This window comes from Oncorhynchus mykiss, chromosome 2 (assembly GCF_057628025.1).
Source record: "Oncorhynchus mykiss isolate SJ-2025 chromosome 2, ASM5762802v1, whole genome shotgun sequence".
Classification (NCBI taxonomy): domain Eukaryota; kingdom Metazoa; phylum Chordata; class Actinopteri; order Salmoniformes; family Salmonidae; genus Oncorhynchus; species Oncorhynchus mykiss.
Window position 1 is genome coordinate 89,693,791 of NC_143023.1, and position 21,255 is coordinate 89,715,045.

Genomic DNA, 21,255 nt, shown 5'->3' on the forward strand with positions numbered 1-21,255 from the left:
TTATTTGTTTTTGGTAGTTTGTTCCGTTTTTGGGGGAGAATCCTGTTTCCACCCCGCACAGTAGGTGCACATGAAATTCTGTGAACGCCAATATATAACATAGAAGAAAAAAAACATCAAAGAGCCATACCAGACTCTTAAGTCTGGAGGACATGAGAGTTCGGTGTTAGCCAGACTAGAGGAACGCGCCCAAAAAATATAGTTCATCACATCCAGGGGGTGGCAGTACAGAGTAGTTTTCACCAGAAAAGTGTAGGAGGAAGTAGAATGTCCCGTTATGAATCTCAAATCTAGTTATGGTTCCTTATTCAAGGTGAAAGCATCATCATATATTTGCTGAAATAATTTATAGGTAAGTGTTTACGGTTTTGTATGCTTTTGGTTTTCTGTCGATGTTATTTGTGTAGACTGTCCTACAGCCACATCGATTTTTCAGTCAAAGAACTTTGAAAACGAGAAAGTGATTACTCCATTATTACAGTGAAAGTAACCTTGTTTACTCAAGTAGGTAACCCACGTTCGCTGTCTGTAACCGAGCAGCAAATTATTTAGTCTACGTGGCATACTGTATGGCTACAGTAAATATATTTTTGCATAAGCAATCACATGTAAAGTTTATGCGCTATTTGACTTTCACCATGAAAGTGAAACTAACTTGATGTGAAACAATACCTAAACCTTTCATAACTCCATGAAGCTGGTAGTATGGTGAACCAAAATGAGAAAACGAAGGCCAAACAAATAAAATAACATCAAATAAAGTTTGTCCACCACCAGTGGCGTGTATTCTTGCATAACAGGCTTCCCCAAATATTTGACCTATAAAATTATCTATAAAATTATCTATAAAATTATCTATCTTTGGTCAATTTTCACCGGAAAAATCACCCGAGCGAGGGAAACAGCGCCCCTCTGTCTCAGTATGGGTAGCCCACGTATCTGATTCTGTCTGGACCAAAAGAGTATGACATGTTGCCGGTGAAGCACTTGATTTGGCCTCCCTTGATAAATAAAATATAAAATAATTAGACAATCAGCGTTGAGGTGAGCTCAACTGTGGGTTGTCCTGGCGCAGAAAAACTCCCCGTAAGGGAGGCCAGTTTGAATTTGGCTTCACACCAATCAAATCACATCCGTTTATCTAACCATAAATTAATATATTGTGCCACTGGCCTGAGACGATTGAAGTTCAATATGTAGCCTAGTAGACTCACGTTAACTAGCTAGCTAGTAAGCTAGTAAGCAAGCATTTTAAGCAAGCATTTTAGCTTGGTAGCCTATGAAAACAGAAACTAAAAGTGTATGACAGCGCCATAGACCATTTGGCCAACATGACAGAGAGGAGTGTATTGGTGTTCAACTAGTCTACAACAAGCATGAGAAAACAATTATTTATTTTTTACCTTTAGGCTAGTCAGTTAAGAACAAATTCTTATTTTCAATGACAGCCCAAGAACAGTGGGTTAACTGTTCAGGAGCAGATTGACAGATTTGTACCTTGTCAGCTCAGTGGTTTGAACTTGCAACCTTCCGGTTACTAGTCCAACGCTCTAACCACTAGGCTACCCTGCGCACACACCAGTGGAGGCTGCTGAGGGGAGGACGGCTTATAGTAATGGCTGGGATGGAGTCAATGTAACATTATCAAACACATGGAAACCACGTTTGATACTCATTACTATGAGCTGTCCTCCCCTCAGCAGCCTCCACTGACACACACACACACACAGCCCGAAATCAGTAGGCCTACCATGGACAGCCATGTGATATTTAAGAACATCGATTTGACTAAATTGTTTTTGGTATCTTTAAGTTTGTTTTCAGTGTATTAAACTAAGCATATGTAGCCTAGTTGATTTGATGATGTTTAAGTTGAAACGTTGCTGGATAGTGGAGGCAGTTCTCCTGTTGTCTTTGTTCTGACTTGCGATAACTCCCTGATCAGTAGTAGTTTAGTAAACTGTCGAAAACATTAACTTTCTTGACCATGCTGCAGGTCATGTAACTGTTTAATGCAATATTTGCTTTGTGGATAGATGTTGCTCTCCAGTTTTGTGATGAAACAAACATAGTTGTAGTTATTCTGCCACTGTGTGTTGTCTTTGTTTTCTCGACCTTATTGTACTGTACATCACGGTGGCGTATGAATGAATGGGTTATAGGGAGAACAAAGCAATTATCACCACATAGGTTGTAATATGGATTTTTTTTGCTGGCTCGGCTTGGCTTCCCTAGTGATTTTGCCCACGTGCTGCCACTGTCCACCACAACCTTCAGGGAGGCAAATTTTGCACTGTAGGCCTAAGTGTCTGGTGTTGTTCGGTCCTGGGGACCCACATGCTGTGTAACATTTTGTTCCAGCCCAGTAATATGTCACACCTGATTCCACTTTATGATTTGAATCAGATGTTAATAGCCTACCCTGCTGTGCTGGAACAAAACCGTGCACTGTCTGTGGGTCCCCCAGAAAGATTATTGAAGAGGGAAACGGCGCCTGTTTTATACTAGAGATTATTGTTTTAAAATGGTTAGCGACCAACGTAAGTCAACATTACATTTCTTAATGTTTTATTTAATTCTGCAGATCCTGCAGTGTTCCAGGCTGTCAGGTTGTGTGTGGCGTGGCAGTGAGATGGAGAACCATGCAACAGCAGGGGCCGCCGTGGATGCATGCGGAGTGGACCAACGTAGCGATGAGTATCGACTGCTCATGGCTTACTGTGGCAAAAGGAAGAGGCAGCGGTCTGGCCCAATGCCTCAATGTCAAGGCCTCATTCAAAAAGAAGGTCCTCCTCCATCCAGACATAATGCTAGATTTTATGACACCGGTCCCATACACCGCAAATTTCAAGGTTGTGCTCCGTCCAGACATGGCCTAGTGGCAGGTAAGAGGTAGTTGAAAACAGTGGTGGTATGTTTCTGTGCCCTGGAACATTCTGTGGAGCTATAGGAGGACACACTCATTATAATGGCTGGAATGGAATGAATAGAACCTGTGGTTTCCTTATGTTTGATACCGTTCTATTGATTCCATTCCAACCGTTACAATTATCCCGGCCTCCTATAGATATTCTCACCAGCCTCCTCTGGTGTGGAATCATAGAATATTATATGTCAAATATATGGATTGATCACAGAATATTGTGCTACTTAGAACATGCAAGTTTATGTAACCCCTGCAACTAAAAACACTGTGTGTGGGTGGTGTGTGGGTGGTGTGGGTGGTGTGTGCGTGGTGTGCGTGTGGGTGGGTGGTGTGTGGGTGGGTGGTGCGTGTGTGCGTGCATGTGTGGGTGGGTGGTGTGTGCGTGGTGTGCGTGTGGGTGGGTGGTGTGTGCGTATGGGTGGGTGGTGTGTGCGTGCGTGCGTGTGTGGGTGGGTGGTGTGTGCGTGCGTGCGTTTGTGGGTGGGTGGTGTGTGCGTGTGGGTGGTGTATGGGTGGGTGGTGTGTGTGTGTAAAGCAGCTACTGGAGCTGCAGGAGGAGAGGGCAATACCTTGAATGGAGTAGCAGACAGGTTGACTCAGATTGCAGACTCTGTGCAGATCACAACAGACGACATAGAGTCAGACGGGACAGAGGATCAACATGGTGGGTCTCTTTCACACTTACAACAATAACGTTTATGATGATAAATGGATTAATTCTATTAAAGGTGCTATTAAAGGTGCTATTAAAGATGCATTGTAATTTCAGAAAGTGGCCGTAATATATGTGCAGTAATAGGGGAATTATAGTGTTTCACAGTACAACTTACCGGCCAGTGTTGTGATTGGCTGTGATATTCGACTATTGATTTCTCCCACCGGAGCGGCATCTGTTGTCAAAATGGGATGGCTGTGTGGCTGTGTTATCTAGTGGAAAATGGTTCAAGCGGCCAATGTAGAAGTCACTCTGTCATTTCCTGGTTGCAAAAATTTTACACTGTTCAATTTCAGTTTATGTTAGAAATCAAGCACTGAGTCGTGTAGGGAATCATTGTACCATCTAAATCGCTGAGAAATATATTTTTCAGTAACAAAAAATATATTTGTATAGCTGTTTGAAGCTGGTGGACCAAAACCGAAAGTAAAAGGCTCAAGCGTGAGTCTCCACCATGTTACGGGGAAATAGGATGTGGGTAGGGGGAGATGTGTTTTGAATGCAGCCAAGTGCTGTTGCAATTAGCTAGCTTCCACATAGGGGAGACATTCTGAGAAATGATATGTACAGCACCTTTAAGTGATTTTCCTTACAGTTGTAGCTTTCAAAGTACTTTACATGATATTGTAGGGTAATGCAATGATTTGCATAAAGTTGAACTTGAACTTAGTGCCTTTCTGATGCCGCAGATGTGAATGGACAGTTACTGATTGGTTTTGTCTCCCTGCAGATGTCATCCGAAGACTAGTGGAGTTGTTGAAGGCATCTGGAGACAAGCTGAATGAGGAGGTGTGTGTGTCTTCATGGGGAGAAAGGGGAAGGGTTTCAAATGCAATTGGACTACCCATTACAAATAAAATCTTATTTGTCACATGCGCGGAATACAACTGGTGTAGATCTTATAGTGAAATCCGGAATACAACTGGTGTCGACCTTACAGGGAAATGCTGAATACAACTGGTGTCGACCTTACAGTGAAACGCTGAATACAACTGGTGTCGACCTTACAGTGAAATGCTGAATACAACTGGTGTCGACCTTACAGTGAAATGCTTATTTACAAACCCTTTACCAACAATGCTGTTCAAGAAATAGAGCTAAGAAACTATTTACTAAATAAACTAAAGTTTAAAAAAAAATCAAAAAGTAACACAAGATATTTACAAAACAATACTAAGGCTATATACAGGGGGCACCGGTACCGAGTCAGTGTGCGGGGGTACAGGTTAGTCGGGGTAATTTGTAAAGTGACTGTGCATAGATAATGAACAGCGAGTAGCAGCAGTGTAAAAACAAAGGGATGCAATGTAAATAGTCCAGTGGCCATTTGAGTAGTTGTTCAGCAGTCTTGTGGCTTTGGGGTTCTAGCTGTTATAAGAAGCCTTTTGGTCCTAGACTTGGCGCTCCAGTACCGCTTGCCGTGCGGTAGCAGAGACAACAGTCTATGACTTTGATGACTGGAGTCTTTGACAATTTTTGGGGGCCTTCCTCTGACACTGCCTAGTATATAGGTCCAGGATGTCAGGAAGCTTTGCCTCTTCCGTCGTGACATCCCCCGAAGGCCCTTCTGCTAGCCCCGGCCCACTAGCTGTCTGAATCGCCGTGTCTCCAGCTCGCCAAGCTACTCACTGGATCCTATGATCACTAGTCTATGCATGCCTCTCCCTAATGTCAATATGCCTTGTCCATTGCTGTTTTGTGATTATTGTCTTATTTCACTGTAGCGCCTCCAGCCCTACTCAATATATATATATTTTTTTCACCTTTATTTAACCAGGTAAGCTAGTTGAGAACACGTTCTCATTTACAACTGCGACCTGGTCAAGATAAAGCATAGCAGTTCAACACATACAACAACACAGAGTTACACATGGAATTAACAAAACATACAGTCAATACAGTAGGAAAAAAAGGAAACAGTCTATATACAATGTGTGCAAATGAGGTCAAATAAGGGAGTTAAGGCCATGGTGGCGAAGTAATTACAATATGGCAATTAAACACTGGAATGGTAGATGTGCAAAATATGGATGTGCAAGTAGAGATACTGTGGTGCAAAAGAGCAAGATGAATAAAAACAGTATGGGATTGAGGTAGATAGATGGGCTGTATACAGATGGACTATGAACAGGTGCAGAGATCTGTGAGCTGCTCTGACAGCTGGATCTTAAAGCTAGTGAGGGAGATGGGAATCTCCAGCTTCAGTGATTTTTGCAGTTCGTTCCAGTCAGTGGCAGCAGAGAACTGGAAGGAAAGGCGACCAAAGGAGGAATTGGCTTTGGGGGTGACCAGTGAGATATACCTGCTGGAGCGTGTGCTACGAGTGGGTGCTGCTATGGTGACTGGCGAGCTGAGATAGGACGGGGCTTTGCCTTAGCTAGCCCTTTTGTTCCACCCCCCACACATGTGGTGACCTCACCTGGCTTAAATGGTGCCTCTAGAGACAAAACCTCTCATCGTCACTCAATGCCTAGGTTTACCTCCACTGTATTCACATCCTACCATACCCTTGTATGTACATTATGCCTTGAATCTATTATTCCACGCCCAGAAATCTGCTCCTTTTACTCTTTTTTTTTCCTGAAAGCACTAGACAACCAGTTCTTATAGCCTTTAGCCATACCCCTATCCTCCTCCTCTGTCCCTCTGGTGATGTAGAGGTTAACCCAGGCCCTGCAGCACCTAGCTCCACTCCCATTCCACAGGCGCTCTCATTTGTTGACTTCTGTAACCGTAAAAGCCTTGGTTTCATGCATGTTAACATTAGAAGCCTCCTCCCTAACTTTGTTTTATTCACTGCTTTAGCACACTCCGTCAACCCAGATGTCCTAGGCTTGTCTGAATCCTGGCTTAGGAAGGCCACCAAAAATCCTGACATTTCCATCCCTAACTATAACATTTTCCTACAAGATAGAACTGCCAAGGGGGATGAAGTTGCAATCTACTGCAGAGATAGCCTGCAGAGTTCTGTCATACTATCCAGGTCTGTGCCCAAACAATTCAAGCTTCTACTTTTAAAAATCCACCTTTCCAGAAACAAGTCTCTCACCATTGTCGCTTGTTATAGACCCCCTTCAGCCCCCAGCTGTGCCCTGTACACCATATGTGAATTGATTGCCCCCATCTATCTTCAGAGTTCGTACTGTTAGGTGACCTAAACTGGGACATGCTTAACACCCCGGGCGTCCTACAATCTAAGCTAGATGCCCTCAATCTCACACAAATTATCAGTGAACCTACTAGGTACAACCCTAAATCTGTAACCATGGGCACCATCTTAGATATCATCCTGCCCAACTTGCCCTCTAAATACACCTCTGCTGTCTTCAACCAGGATCTCAACGATCATTGCCTCATTGCCTGCGTGTGTATTTGGTCCGCTGTCAAACGACCACCCCTTATCACTGTCAAACGCTCCCTAAAACACTTCAGCGAGCAGCCCTTTCTAATCGACCTGATCCCATCAGTAGAGGATGCCTGGTTGCTCTTTTAAAAGTGCTTTCCTCTCCATCTTAAATAAGCATGCCCAGATCAAAAAAAAATGTAGAACTAAGAACAGATATAGCTCTTGGTTCACTCCAGACCTGACTGCCCTTGACCGGCATAAAAACATCCTGTGGCGTTCTGCATTTAGCATCGAATAGCCCCGCGATATGCACCTTTTCAGGGAAGTCAGGAACCAATATACTCAGTCAGTTAGGAAAGCGAAGGCTAGCTTTTTCAAACAGAAATTTGCATCCTGTAGCACGAATTCCCAAAAGTTTTGGGACACATAGAGAATAAGAGCATCTCCTCCCAGCTGCCCACTGCACTGAGGATAGGAAACTTTGTCACCAGCGATAAATCTACGATAATCGAGAATTTCAATAAGCATTTTTCTACGGCTGGCCATGCTTTCCACCTGGCTACCCCTACCCCGCCAACATCTCAGCACCTTCTGCAGCAACTTGCCCAAGCCCCACCCCACTTCTCCTTCACCCAAATCCACACATCTGATGTTCTGAAAGAGCTGCAAAATCTGGATCCCTACAAATCAGCTGGGCTAGACAATCTGAACCCTCTCTTTCTAAAATTATCAGTCGAAATTGTTGCAACCCCTATTGCTAGCCTGCTCAACCTCTCTTTTGTATTGTCTGAGATCCCCAATTATTGGAAAGCTGCCGCGGTCATCCCCCTCTTCAAAGGGGGAGACACTCTAGACCCAAACTGTTATAGACCTATATCCATCCTGTCCTGCCTTTCTAAAATCTTCGAAAGCCAAGTTAACAAACAGATCACCGACCATTTCGAATCCCACCGTACCTTCTCCACTATGCAATATGGTTTCCGAGTTGGTCATGGGTGCACCTCAGCCACGCTCAAGGTCCTAAACGATATCATAACCGCCATCGATAAAAGACAGTACTGTGCAGCTGTCTTCATCGACCTGGCCAAGGCTTTCGACTCTGTCAATCACTGCATTCTTATTGGCAGACTCAATAGCCTTCGCTTCTCAAATGACTGCCTCGCCTGGTTCACCAACTACTTCTCTGATAGAGTTCAGTGTGTCAAATTGGTGGACCTCTGGCAGTCTCTATAGGGGTGTGGGGTGCCACAGGGTTTGATTCTCGGGCCGACTCTTTTCTCTGTATATATCAGTGATGTCGCTCTTGCTGCTGGTGATTCTCTGATCCACCTCTACGCAGATGACACCATTCTGTATACATCTGACCCTTATTTGGACACTGTGCTAACTAACCTCCAAACGAGCTTCAATGCCATACAACACTCCTTCCATGGCCTCCAACTGCTTTTAAATGCAAGTAAAACTAAATGCATGCTCTTCAACCGATTGCTGCCCGCACCCTCCCACCCGACTAGCATCACTACTCTGGACAGTTCTGACTTAGAATATGTGGAAAACTACAAATACCTAGCTGTCTGGTTAGACTGTAAACTCACCTTCCAGACTCACATTAAGCATCTCCAATCCTAAATGAAATATTGAATCGGCTTCTTATTTCGCAACAAAGCCTCCTTCACTCATGCTGCCAAACATACCCTCGTAAAACTGACTATCCTACCGATCCCTGACTTCGGCGATGTCATTTACAAAATAGCCTCCAACACTCTACTCAGAAAATTGGGTGTAGTCTATCACAGTGAAATCCATTTTGTCACCAAAGCCCCATATACTACCCACCCTGTATGCTCACGTTGGCTGGCCCTCACTGCATATTTGTCGCCAAACCCACTGGCTCCAGGTCATCTATAAGTCTATGTTAGGTAAAGCCCCACCTTATCTCAGCTCACTGGTCACAATAGCAACACCCACCCGTAGCACGCGCTCCAGCAGGTGTATTTCACTGGTCACCCCCAAAGCCAACACTTCCTTTGGCCGCCTTTCCTTCCAGTTCTCTGCTGCCAATGACTGGAATGAATTGAAAAAAATCACTGAAGCTGGAGTCTTATATCTCCCTCTCAAACTTTAAGCATCAGTTGTCAGAGCAGCTTACCGATCACTGTACCTGTACACATCCAATCTGTAAATAGCACACCCAACTACCTCATCCCCATATTGTTACTTATCCTCTTGCTCTTTTGCACCCCAGTATCTCTACTTGCACATCATCATCTGCACATCTATCACTCCAGTGTTAATGCTAGATTGTAATTATTTCGCTTCCATGGCCTATTTATTGCCTTACCTCCCTACTCTTCTACATTTGCGAACACTGTACATAGATTTTTCTATTGTGTTATCGACTGTACGTTTGTTTATGTGTTACACTGTGTTGTTGTTTTTGTCACACTGCTTTGCTTTATTTTGACCAGGTCGCAGTTCTAAATGAGAACTTGTTCTCAACTGGCCTACCTGGTTAAATAAAGGTGAAATAAATCAAAAATGCAAAAGTGATGTACTGGGCCGTACGCACTACCCTCTGTAGCGCCTTACGGTTAGATGCCATACCAGGTGGTGATGCAACCGGTCAGGATGCTCTCAATGGTGCAGCTGTATAACTTTTTGAGGATCTGGGGACCCATGCCAAATCTTTTCAGTCTCCTGAGGGGAAAAGGTGTTGTCATGCCTGCTTCACAACTGTCTTGATGTGTTTGGACCATGATAGTCCGTTGGTGATGTGGACACCAAGGAACTTGAAACTCTCGACCTGCTCCATTACAGCCCTGTTGATGTTAATGCGGGCCTGTTTGACCCTCCTTTTCTTGTAGTCCACGATCAGCTCCATTTATCACCACAAGATGTCCTTGTTCCATAGTCAAACATCCCCTGACTCTCATTAACAGTATATAGTATTCTATATGTTACGAATTCAAAAATACCAAACACGGTATAAGGCTCTGTCCAAGACCAGGTACAGTACACTCTTCTTTCACAATTATGTGTTCAAATGTCTCCCTCCCTCTACCCAAACTCTTACTGACCTCATCCTCCTGGCATCCTCCTTCCCCGTCCTTTCACCCTTCCCCGTCCTTTCACCCTCCCTCCACCCTCCCGCATCTCAGATCATGAGTAACCACATCTTGCAGAGGCACCTCCAGACTTCCTTCACTTACAGTCTGTTTGAGACGGTGACCTCCACCCTGCTCCAGGGAGTGACGGGGGTAGAGGGTGATGGTCCTGTAGCCCGGACAGGCTGCCCTGCCCCTGAGAAGGAGGAGAGGGTCCAGAGGGAGCAGATTGCCCTGGCCTGCGAGGTGACTAGCAAGCTATCTGCCCTGGACCTCCACCCCATGAGCCGGGCCATGGGCTTTGGGACACGCTACCTCCAGGAGCACCACACGGCCTGGGTGAAGAAACACGGGGGCTGGGTGAGTACTGCAGAACCAGAGCAGGGTCGTCTGTCAGGAGAGTGTAAGGGGAATAGCAGCTTAAAGTGGATGATATTCCTAAATGAGAGAAAATATAGAAAAATGAACAGGGGAAAACATTGTATTGTTTTCTACATTCTGTAATTCTGTCTTTTCTTCCTTCCAGAATAACGTGTTTGACAGTGAAGACACTGATTAGACCTGTCAGGCATTTCAGCTGCTTCAACCAGCCATGGGAACTCATTTACATTTTGCTGAATATTACATGTTTAATTTGCTCCTTAAACTATGGATTCACTTACTGTACTTACATTAATAAGGCTGTTTCTTAGTGAAACTGACTACATTTTGTTCATGTTAAAGAGATCCTTCAAAAGTTATGTACTGTTAGATATTGGACATTGGTCCCAATTTAGACTTGAAATAAACAGACTTAACATGGACTTAAGTCTCATTAAAACATGGACTAAAGTATTTTTTTATTGACTTAAGTCCATGTTAAGTCACCTTATCTCAAGTTTTTAAATATTAGGGCCTATACTGAATGTATAGCTTTCAAGATGTTTGGGTTTATCTTAACCTCTAAAATGACATTGAACCTGTGATTTATGAATGAACTGCTCAGTGTGGATTATCAATGAATTGCCTTGAAATAGTTGTATGTGGGGATAAATCTAATGGTTAATACATTTCTGCAGCCAGTATGTGATGAAAGTAACAATAATCATCTTTAGATTGTTAGTTTTGGAAATTGTGTATGAACCTCTATCCCACAAACATTTTTTTTTATATTACAACATAAAGTCGTGTTAGTGGGATATGTTGCTATTTCAGTGGTGTTACTGTGATAAAGTACAAATTATTTGATACCATAAAGGAATTAAAGATTTATTTTGTCATTTAATAGTCATTCATTTGTATTCTTTTGAATATAATTGTCTTCCTCTTTGTAAAGCTGTGAATGAAGACTATACATTTGCAATGTGCAGTGAAAACAGTATAGTCGAACGATACATGAAAGCAAAAGCACAGAGATTCCAAATGGAATATTACACCAGTTACCTCATCAGAGACAATAAACCATTCCAGTCCTAGCATAACATGTATACATATACTTACAACAGTAAGGCCAAAGAAGCCTGACATTAAAAATATTAGAACAATGATTCTCTTTTCCTAATGTTTGTATTGTATTTGAATTACATTTGGGACATTTCTTTATTTCAAAGCAAATGGCAGCCGAGTTACATTTGACATATTTGCAACACATTTCGACTGCATAACAATGCAATACTCATGAATATCCTGTTGTATTCTTCACATTTGATGCACTGTACAGAATAAGTCAAAAAATATCTCTGAATTTCCCCCAACAATTTCAAATACTATATATTTCAAGTATAACATATCCATATATTATTTTCTGTATTATACTCTATCCCTCTTAAACTCAACTCTGAACGTGAAGCCAGTTCCACTGCATTTTTTTATTTGTTCCCCACTAATCAGGGACTGATTTAGACGGGTGTAATTATCAGGTAGAACAGAAAACCAGCAGCCTCCGGACCTCGCAGGGTCAGAGTTGAATACCCCTGCTCTATACAATAAACTCTGAGTGGAAAATAGATCTGATTTCTTTTTCATGTCACTTCAAACATGTTATTTATTTTTTAAGTGTAACATTTACTATTTTAATTTTAAGAGATATCTGTGCAATGTACAGGTCATGTCTGTTTCATTTCCACAAAGATGTTATATTCAACAAGATAAGTAACATATTTCCAAGATAAGTATGCCCAAGATATACAACTGCTATATTCCCAGGTATGTGTTCATCTTGCCCAGGGCATCACACACAGTGGTGAGGTCACTGCGAAGGTCCTGCACCACATTCTCAATGCTCCTGGTGTCCTTCAGCAGGTCTATGCTCTGGGTGTAGGGGTTGTAGTACACTGAGAACGGCCTCTTGATCGTCTTGGCAAACTCCCTGTTGGTAGAAGGAATATACCTAACTGCAAAGAAGAGTTACTCCAGTGGACTTCTGTCTTGTCAGCATGTAACCTACTAAACCAGTGGACTCCTGTCTTGTCAGCATGTAACCTACTAAACCAGTGGACTCCTGTATTGTCAGCATGTAACCTACTAAACCAGTGGACTCCTGTATTGTCAGCATGTAACCTACTAAACCAGTGGACTCCTGTATTGTCAGCATGTAACCTACTAAACTAGAGCATGCAGTTTTTAGGAGCAATTTGAATAACTTTGTCCTGATTCCTAGACTCTCATATTCAGTATATGTGGCCCATGTGGGAATCAAACACACAACCTTCATGTCCTAGGATGGTCTGGCCTAGCGGTTTAAGTCGCTGCCTCCAGAACACATATACTGCTGCAAAATGGGTTTCAAACAAATAATTGTGAGAGGAGTGGTACTACCCCAATCCTTAAAAATAAACTGTTATCCATTAAGCCATTGGGTTGCCCTTAGTTTTACCTCATCTTCTCTTTGGCTTCTTCAAAGCTGTCAGAGACAAAGTAGACCTCCTGGAAGGTTGTGATGAGGCACTCCTGGTAGCAGGTGGTCCCAGGGTCAAACATCTTCACTGAGGCTTTGTCAGACAGGGCATGCTGTGAGGAAATAATCAGCCTGTCACTGTGATGTCACTTTCTCTGTGTGTGTGTGTGTGTGTGTGTGTGTGTGTGTGTGTGTGTGTGTGTGTGTGTGTGTGTGTGTGTGTGTGTGTGTGTGTGTGTGTGTGTGTGTGTGTGTTTGCGCTTTACCTTCAGCTCTCCAATAGATGACAGCAAACCTGCACCATAGGCCCTCAGCTGGCCGTCTTGTTTGCACAAGCCGAACTCAATGGTGAAGAAATAACACTGTCAACAGCATAGAACGAAACAGTCAGTAAGCCTTTATTTAAAAAAATATATCAAAGTAACAAAATCCAAATCACGCTTATTTTTTTATCATTTTTTACAAATCACCCTGCATTAGGTGCATTATCAGGGTGTTGTACTCACGGTGGCTAGTTTCTGTACGTCCTCGTCAGATGCCCCTAGAGATGCCAGGCCTATCTCCTGGGAGAACTGGGCGAACTTGGGGTCGGCCAGGAGTGGAACATGACCGAGCAGCTCATGACACGTGTCCCTGTATCCAGATATCAGATAATATTCTGATATCATTAGATATGGGCTATTGAAATGCAAACGGCATCTATCGAAACTAAGAATATGCTACAGACTAAACTCCACATTATCGTTATCCCCTCTCTCTTTCTCTCCTGTTATCGTTATCCATCTCTCTCTCCCTCTCGAATAATCATACAATCGTTTATTTTACTTTGATGTTGAGTGCTTCAGTTTGAACAAGTAATGCGATGCCAAGTGCTGTGAAACTCGAAACATGTTATACCTCTGGTGATGATGTACTCACGGTTCGGGTGTGTAGAGCGGGTCAGTACTGTGCCGGACATATTGAGTGCAGTTAAACACCCGGTAAGCCAGACCGGCCAGGAAGTCCCGAGGAGACAGGTATCCTGCCACGGGCCTCACTGTGAACCCAGACGTCTCTGAAACAGTCACACACAAACAACAGGATCAATATATGATAATTATGGCCAATGCCTTTAGGGAACTTTGAAGGAAGGAACTGTCTTCTTCTTTGGACCTGAAGTTTCAATGACAGATGTGTTTTTTTAGGGTCAGCCTGAGGTTACACAGGTGAGACTGACAATGTCAGTGAGGATGAACGTGTTACCAAACTATCTGAGGCTGATTCAGTCTTGCTGTTATGAGTGAATGTGTTATGGTTCTACTGTACACTGATAATGGTGACAACAATGTGCTGTTACGGTCATCAGGGTTGTTAGAGGTATTCATCAGCCTATACCTTTCAAGAACAGGGACACGTCCTCCAGTTGGGGGATGTTGTCCTCCCGATACCCACAATGCTTAGTGAGCAGGGGGAGGTTCTTCAGGTACTCTCTACAGGCGTGTGTGGGGTAGAGCTTGGTGAGCTCCCTGTACACCACACCCCAGGTCCTCACCTCCTCTGGGGTGTACTTGATGTGGGGGATAGGCTGGCCACTGGGGAAAGGAGGTGGATGCAGAGAAGGATATAACCACACTTACATTTCACTCTTTTATTATATCATATGCACACTGAGCTGTTATTTCTTATCTGTATTTACATTGTAATACCAACTAAATAGTGTGCTAACACTGCAATTAGTATAACAGTATTAGTGTAAGAAAATAACAGGTCACCAGAGTGTTTCCACAGTAAAGAAAGAGAAGAGAAGAGACTACTCATACTATTTGTAATTCATGGCCATTTCCACAAAGTACTTCCTCCTCTGGCGGTATACGTTATCTTTGAAGCCCTGGAGTCAGAGCAGGGGACCAGAAGTTAGATAAGGAACAGGATCACACAGAGTTATCTGTCAAGTCAACCAGCCAACAGTGGTGATATACTGTAGTTCCTGTGAATTCCTGGAGTATTATCAGCACAAATATACATATATTTTTATATATATAATCATGGAATTATGATCATTAGTTGTACACTGAGTATACCAAACATTAGGAACACATAATGACTCAGAACAGCCTCAATTCGTAGGAGCATGGACTCTACAAGTTGTCAAAAGCGTTCCACAGGGATGCTGGCCCATGTTGACTCCAATGCTTCCCCACAATTGTGTCAAGTTGGCTGGATGTCCTTTGGGTGGTGGACCATTCTTGATGGTCCAGTGTTGCAGTTCTTGACACACGCCTACTATCACACCCTGTTCAAAGGCACCACTTAAAACTTTTGTCTGGCCCATTCATGGCACACATACACAATCCATGTCTTCATTTCTGAAGGCTTAACAATCCTTCTTTAGCCTGTCGTCTCTCCTTCATCTACACTGATTGAAGTGGATTTAACAAGTGACATCAATAAGGGATCATAGCTTTCACCTGGATTTGCCTGGTCAGTCTACGTCATGGAAAGAGCAGGTCTTAATGTTTTGTATACTCAGTATATATTAAAACACTATGTATCTAAGTCTTATTTACTTCCTTTGGTCATTCAGTTGAGAGACAATTCTAATTTTGAGATGATGACTCGGCCAAGCAGTGAACACACTAACTTACTGGGTGATCTGCATCAAGCTCTGATCCGTACATCAGCACTCTGTGAGAACACTGGTCGAGCTCTGCAATCTTCTGGGGGAACCAAGGAACTTCCTCCCCATCTAAGGATGCAAACACATCATATATATGCAGAATTAAGCATTACACACACACATCATATATACACTACCATTCAAAAGTTTGGGGTCACTTAGAAATGTCCTTGTTTTTTGAAAGAAAATAATTTTTTTTTGTCCATTAAAATAACATAAAATTGATTGGAAATACAGTGTAGACATTGTTAATGTTATAAATGACTATTGTAGCTGGAAACGGCAGATTTTTAATGGAATATCTACATAGGCGTACAGAGACCCATTATCAGCAACCATCACTCCTGTGTTCCAATGGCACGTTGTGTTAGCTAATCCAACTGTATCATTTTAAAAGGCTAATTGATCATTATAAAACCCTTTTGCAATTATGTTAGCACAGCTGAAAACTGTTGTCCTGATTAAAGAAGCAATAAAACTGGCCTTCTTTAGACTAGTTGAGTATCTGGAGCATCAGCATTTGTGGGTTCGATTACAGGCTCAAAATGTCCAGAAACATAGAATTTTCTTCTGAAACTCGTCAGTCTATTCTTGTTCTGAGAAATTAAGGCTATTCCATATGAGAAATTGGCAAGAAACTGAAGATCTTGTACAACGCTGTGTACTACTCTCTTCACAGAACAGCACAAACTGGCTCTAACCAGAATAGAAAGAGGAGTGGGAAGCCCCGGTGCACAACTGAGCAAGAGGACAAGTACATTAGAGTGTCTAGTTTGAGAAACAGACACCTCACAAGTCTTCAACTGACAGCTTCATTAAATAGTACCTGCAAAACACCAGTCTCAATGTCAACAGTGAAGAGGCGACTCCGGGATGCTGGCCTTCTAGGCAGAGTTCCTCTGTCCAGTGTCTGTGTTCTTTTGCCCATCTTAATCTTTTATTTTTATTGGCCAGTCTGAGATATGGCTTTTTCTTTGCAACTCTGCCAAGAAGGCCACCATCCTGGAGTCGCCTCTTCAATGTTGACGTTGAGACTGGTGTTTTGAGGGTCTGTAATTTACAACATTAACAATGTCTCCACTGTATTTCTGATCAATATGATGTTATTTTAATGGACAAAAAATGTGCTTTTCTTTCAAAACAAGGACATTTCCAAGTGACCCTAAACTTTTGAACGTTAGTGTACACAGGGTAAAGCATTACACACACACACGTCATCTATACACAGGATAAAGCATAACACACACATCATGTATACACAGGATAAAGCATCACACACACACACACACACACACACACACACACACACACATCATGAATACACAGGATAAAGCATTACACACACACACATCATGTATACACAGGATAAAGCACACACACACACATCACATCACACACACACATCATGTATACATAGGATAAAGCATTACACACACATCATATATACACAGGGTAAAGCATTACACACATTCAACTGAAGCACTACCCACTCTGAGAATTTCACATACATCAAGTAGTCATTGATGAACACTCATTCAAAAAAATGTCAAAATAGTTTTCACTAGCACTAAATTGTACAAAGAAGAAATGGTAAACAAAAGCACATTTTGTCTGGTTAAAAGTCACTCAGTACTCACAGATCTCCATTCAGATACATTTATACTCCTACAAGATGAGACAACAAACAGAACATAAGATGATATGGATAAGATGTGTACATTCACTCTGAACCATGAACAAAAGCTAAATGTCTTCATGTTCTTGCTGTAAGTCACTCAGTATTCCACATATGCCCATACAGATGTGAATGTTGAACTGAGACCTTAATAAGCTGTGGCTTATGTCCTGAATATGTCCTGAAAAACTATCAAACTGAAAGCCTACAACAAAACTCCTGGGTCATACCTGCTTCTGTAGACCACTGGTTTTGAGGCGTGTTGAAGGAGATGATATTGACGTGGTCTTTGAGGTGCTCCAGCAGCTCATTAAACTCCTTCTTGCTGCAGCTGCAGTCGGCGTAGATCTCCACCTCTGTAGCGATGCGCTTGGACATCCGCGACTCAATGTGAGCCAGGTTCACATGCTTCTCCTGGAAGAGCAGAGAATAGACAATGAGGAGAGGAGAGAATGTCGTTGGGGCAAATGGGGTGGAGCAGGACAGTAGATACTCACCTGAAAAAGGCGTAGGGCTTTGACCAGGCAGCCAACCTCGTTCTTCAGAGAGAAAACAACAGCCGTCTTCCCCGACTCCCTGCTCTCCCTGATCTCTTTGTCGGTTGGATTCTCATCTATTGGACAGAAGGAGGGCCGGCGCGACTGTCGGACAGGGAACAGAAAGTGACACAGACATGTCGATACAGATGACCAGATGTAACCCAATGTGACTGATCAGGTTCAAACAGGATTACCCACTGAGCTAAACCCTAGCTAGGCATAAGCTCAGACAGAAACAGTCTTCGGGTCTCAGGCAAGGTTACTCATCATGCGAGCGGAGGTCACTGAACCACCGTCGCTACACCAGCACATGTCCACCTGTTAACACAATTATTAATAAACAATAAACAAGTCAACACAGCACATACAAGATCTGATAGGTGATTGATGCATGAAGATAGAATGTTGATTACCAAACCATTTCCCAAGTGTAGGCCACATTAAAACCAGCCTGAGTATTTCAATCAATAGTCTCACTCAGTGCCTTAAACCATCCGTTCTACTAACACGCCTTCTTATCTTTGACATGACCAGAGAGATGAGCTAGCTAGCCATAAGAACATGTCATGAGAAAGAGGATTTCCTCCCCCTGTGATGGACACTAAGATATGGTTGCCTAGAAAACTGATTACGTGTGCTTCACTCAGAAAAGAAAGTCCATAGCAATATGCAGTCCGGTGGAAAAATAAATAAAATGGTGTGCACTAAATAGAACATGCAGTTTCTGCAGTTATCAGGAGAGCTTCAAACCTCAACCAACCAATCAATCAACCCATTCTTCAAGCCATCCATGTACTGCAGACAGTTTAAATTAATGAATCAACCAACCAACCAACCAGTCAACTAACAAACCATCCAACCCCTCCATTGCAGAGGACACTAGATCTCATTCCATGCAGTCTTTCACTTACCATCTGTCCCCCGGTATGGTGTTGTTTCTGCTGGTCAAACATGGCCGAGTCCAGAGAGAGCCCTCGCCGGGACCAGTACTTACTGGAGAACATCATCATGGCAGGCTGCATTCTTGGCACTGGCTCTGGGCCACCCCTCTTCTCCGGGCCGCCGCCCCGCTTCCTCAGCTGGGACGACGCCATCACCATGGGCTGCCTGCATGGAGAGAATGTTCTGATCAAATTCAAGTTGAAGGTTGATGACTTTCTCTTTGTAGACCCAAATGTCACAGTATGTTTTCAATATTTGATTTCTACTAAACATTAAATTGGAGAGTCACGCGTTACCTCCCAATGCACTGGAGAGGATGTTCCGGATCCAGAGTTCCTATTTGGTGTCTACTATAATTACTATTACAGTACTACCCTGTATTTACTCTCTACAATAGCTACTGCTACTACTACTACTACTACTGCCTCCTCCTCCTCCACTGAGCTACACTAGGCTCGTCTTCTGCCAGCCAGCACCACTGAAGCTCCTTTAAATAGTGTGATGGAGGCAGAGGGGGTAAGGCATCCCCTCCCTCTCTCTGCTGTTGACATGCATATAGACCAGGCAGGGGTGCGTGTGTGAAGAGCCATCTCTTCCCTTTATTTGGAGAGGCAGGAAACTCCATGGGAATACATTAGGAAATACATTTTATGGTGATCCCATTAATCTGACCAATAAGATCAGCTCTGAAAATTATCTGATGTGATTGGTCAAAAGACCAATTAGTGAAACATTTTTATTGTATTTTTTTTATTTTATTTCACCTTTATTTAACCAGGTAGGCTAGTTGAGAACAAGTTCTCATTTACAACTGCGACCTGGCCAAGATAAAGCGTAGCAATTCAACACATACAACAACACAGAGTTACACATGGAATAAACAAAACATAGTCAATAATACAGTAGAACAAAAGAAAACAAAAAGTCTATATACAGTGAGTGCAAATGAGGTAAGTTAAGGAAATAAATAGGCCATGGTGGCAAAGTAATTACAATATAGCAATTAAACACTGGAATAGTAGATCGGCAGAAGATGAATGTGCAGGTAGAGATACTGGGGTGCAAAGGAGCAAAATAAATAAATAACAGTATGGAGATGAGGTAGATAGATGGGCTGTTTACAGATGGGCTATGTACAGGTGCAGTGATCTGTAAACTGCTCTGACAGTTGGTGCTTAAAGCTAGTGAGGGAGATGTGAGTCTCTAAATGCAGCCTATGGCGTTCACTGTATTAATCCACCTTTCTGAATGCAAATCCACTAGTCAAATATGGTAACATAATAGAGGGACTCTCAATATACACTCATTCACACCAGAGAGAGGAGCCAAATCATACATAGGAATCCTCAATTTAAGTGACATATCCGATTGTATATCATAATTGTATTGGCCAGAGGAGGCTGGTGGGAGGCGCTATAGGAGGACAGGCTTATTGTTATGGCAGGGATGGAATAAATGGAACAGTCAAATGTGGTTTCCATTTGTTTTTAGTTTTTGTTTTAGTTTATTAATTTGACCTTTTTAAAAAACAAGCACACATCAAACTTGAAAAAGCCATACATGCACATGAGTAACATCAGGATAGAGGATAACACACCAAGTCTGGGACGTATTTCCATTGTTAAATCATGGAGGATAACACACCAAGTCTGGGACGTATTTCCATTGTTAAATCATGGAGGATAACACACCAAGTCTGGGATGTATTTCCATTGTTAAATCATGGAGGATAACACACCAAGTCTGGGATGTATTTCCATTGTTAAATCATGGAGGATAACACACCAAGTCTGGGACGTATTTCCATTGTTAAATCATGGAGGATAACACACCAAGTCTGGGATGTATTTCCATTGTTAAATCATGGAGGATAACACACCAAGTCTGGGACGTATTTCCATTGTTAAATCATGGAGGATAACACATCAAGTCTGGGATGTATTTCCATTGTTAAATCATGGAGGATAACACATCAAGTCTGGGACGTATTTCCATTGTTAAATCATGGAGGATAACACACCAAGTCTGGGACGTATTTCCATTGTTAAATCATGGAGGATAACACACCAAGTCTGGGACGTATTTCCATTGTTAAATCATGAAGGATAACACACCAAGTCTGGGACGTATTTCCATTGTTAAATCATGGAGGATAACACACCAAGTCTGGGACGTATTTCCATTGTTAAATCATGGAGGATAACACACCAAGTCTGGGACGTATTTCCATTGTTAAATCATGGAGGATAACACACCAAGTCTGGGACGTATTTCCATTGTTAAATCATGGAGGATAACACACCAAGTCTGGGATGTATTTCCATTGTTAAATCATGGAGGATAACACACAATACAGTCTGGAATGTATTTCCATTGTTAAATCATGGAGGATAACACATCAAGTCTGGGATGTATTTCCATTGTTAAATCGTGGAGGATAACACATCAAGTCTGGGACGTATTTCCATTGTTAAATC

At 42.6% G+C, this 21,255-nt stretch overlaps 2 protein-coding genes across 4 annotated transcripts; one reads left to right on the top strand and one right to left on the bottom strand.

The window, feature by feature from the left end:
* The first annotated feature begins 205 nt into the window (after positions 1–205).
* Positions 206–11,355, top strand: LOC110499364 (uncharacterized). Of its 2 annotated transcripts, none has more exons than XM_021576456.3 (6): positions 206–352; positions 2,585–2,885; positions 3,462–3,590; positions 4,372–4,430; positions 10,146–10,451; positions 10,618–11,355. In XM_021576456.3, the coding sequence occupies exons 2-6, from the start codon at positions 2,633–2,635 to the stop codon at positions 10,648–10,650; spliced, it is 780 nt and encodes a 259-aa protein (XP_021432131.3). In that variant the 5' UTR covers positions 206–352; positions 2,585–2,632; the 3' UTR covers positions 10,651–11,355. The 2 variants fall into 2 exon arrangements, with proteins under 2 accessions (XP_021432131.3, XP_021432149.3); XM_021576474.3 differs by having other exon boundaries at positions 3,465–3,590.
* On the bottom strand, positions 11,322–19,354 carry tph2 (tryptophan hydroxylase 2 (tryptophan 5-monooxygenase)). 2 transcript variants are annotated; one of them, XM_021576444.3, is made up of 12 exons: positions 19,075–19,354; positions 18,748–18,943; positions 17,795–17,938; positions 17,528–17,711; positions 15,591–15,691; positions 14,766–14,833; positions 14,341–14,537; positions 13,885–14,020; positions 13,473–13,599; positions 13,233–13,328; positions 12,946–13,079; positions 11,322–12,438 (listed from the first exon to the last, which is right to left on the bottom strand). In XM_021576444.3, the coding sequence occupies exons 2-12, from the start codon at positions 18,934–18,936 to the stop codon at positions 12,264–12,266; spliced, it is 1,551 nt and encodes a 516-aa protein (XP_021432119.1). In that variant the 5' UTR covers positions 18,937–18,943; positions 19,075–19,354; the 3' UTR covers positions 11,322–12,263. The 2 variants fall into 2 exon arrangements, with proteins under 2 accessions (XP_021432119.1, XP_090068108.1); XM_090211982.1 differs by lacking the exons at positions 17,795–17,938; positions 18,748–18,943; positions 19,075–19,354 and adding an exon at positions 17,260–17,287 and having other exon boundaries at positions 17,528–17,603.
* Positions 19,355–21,255: the final 1,901 nt, after the last annotated feature.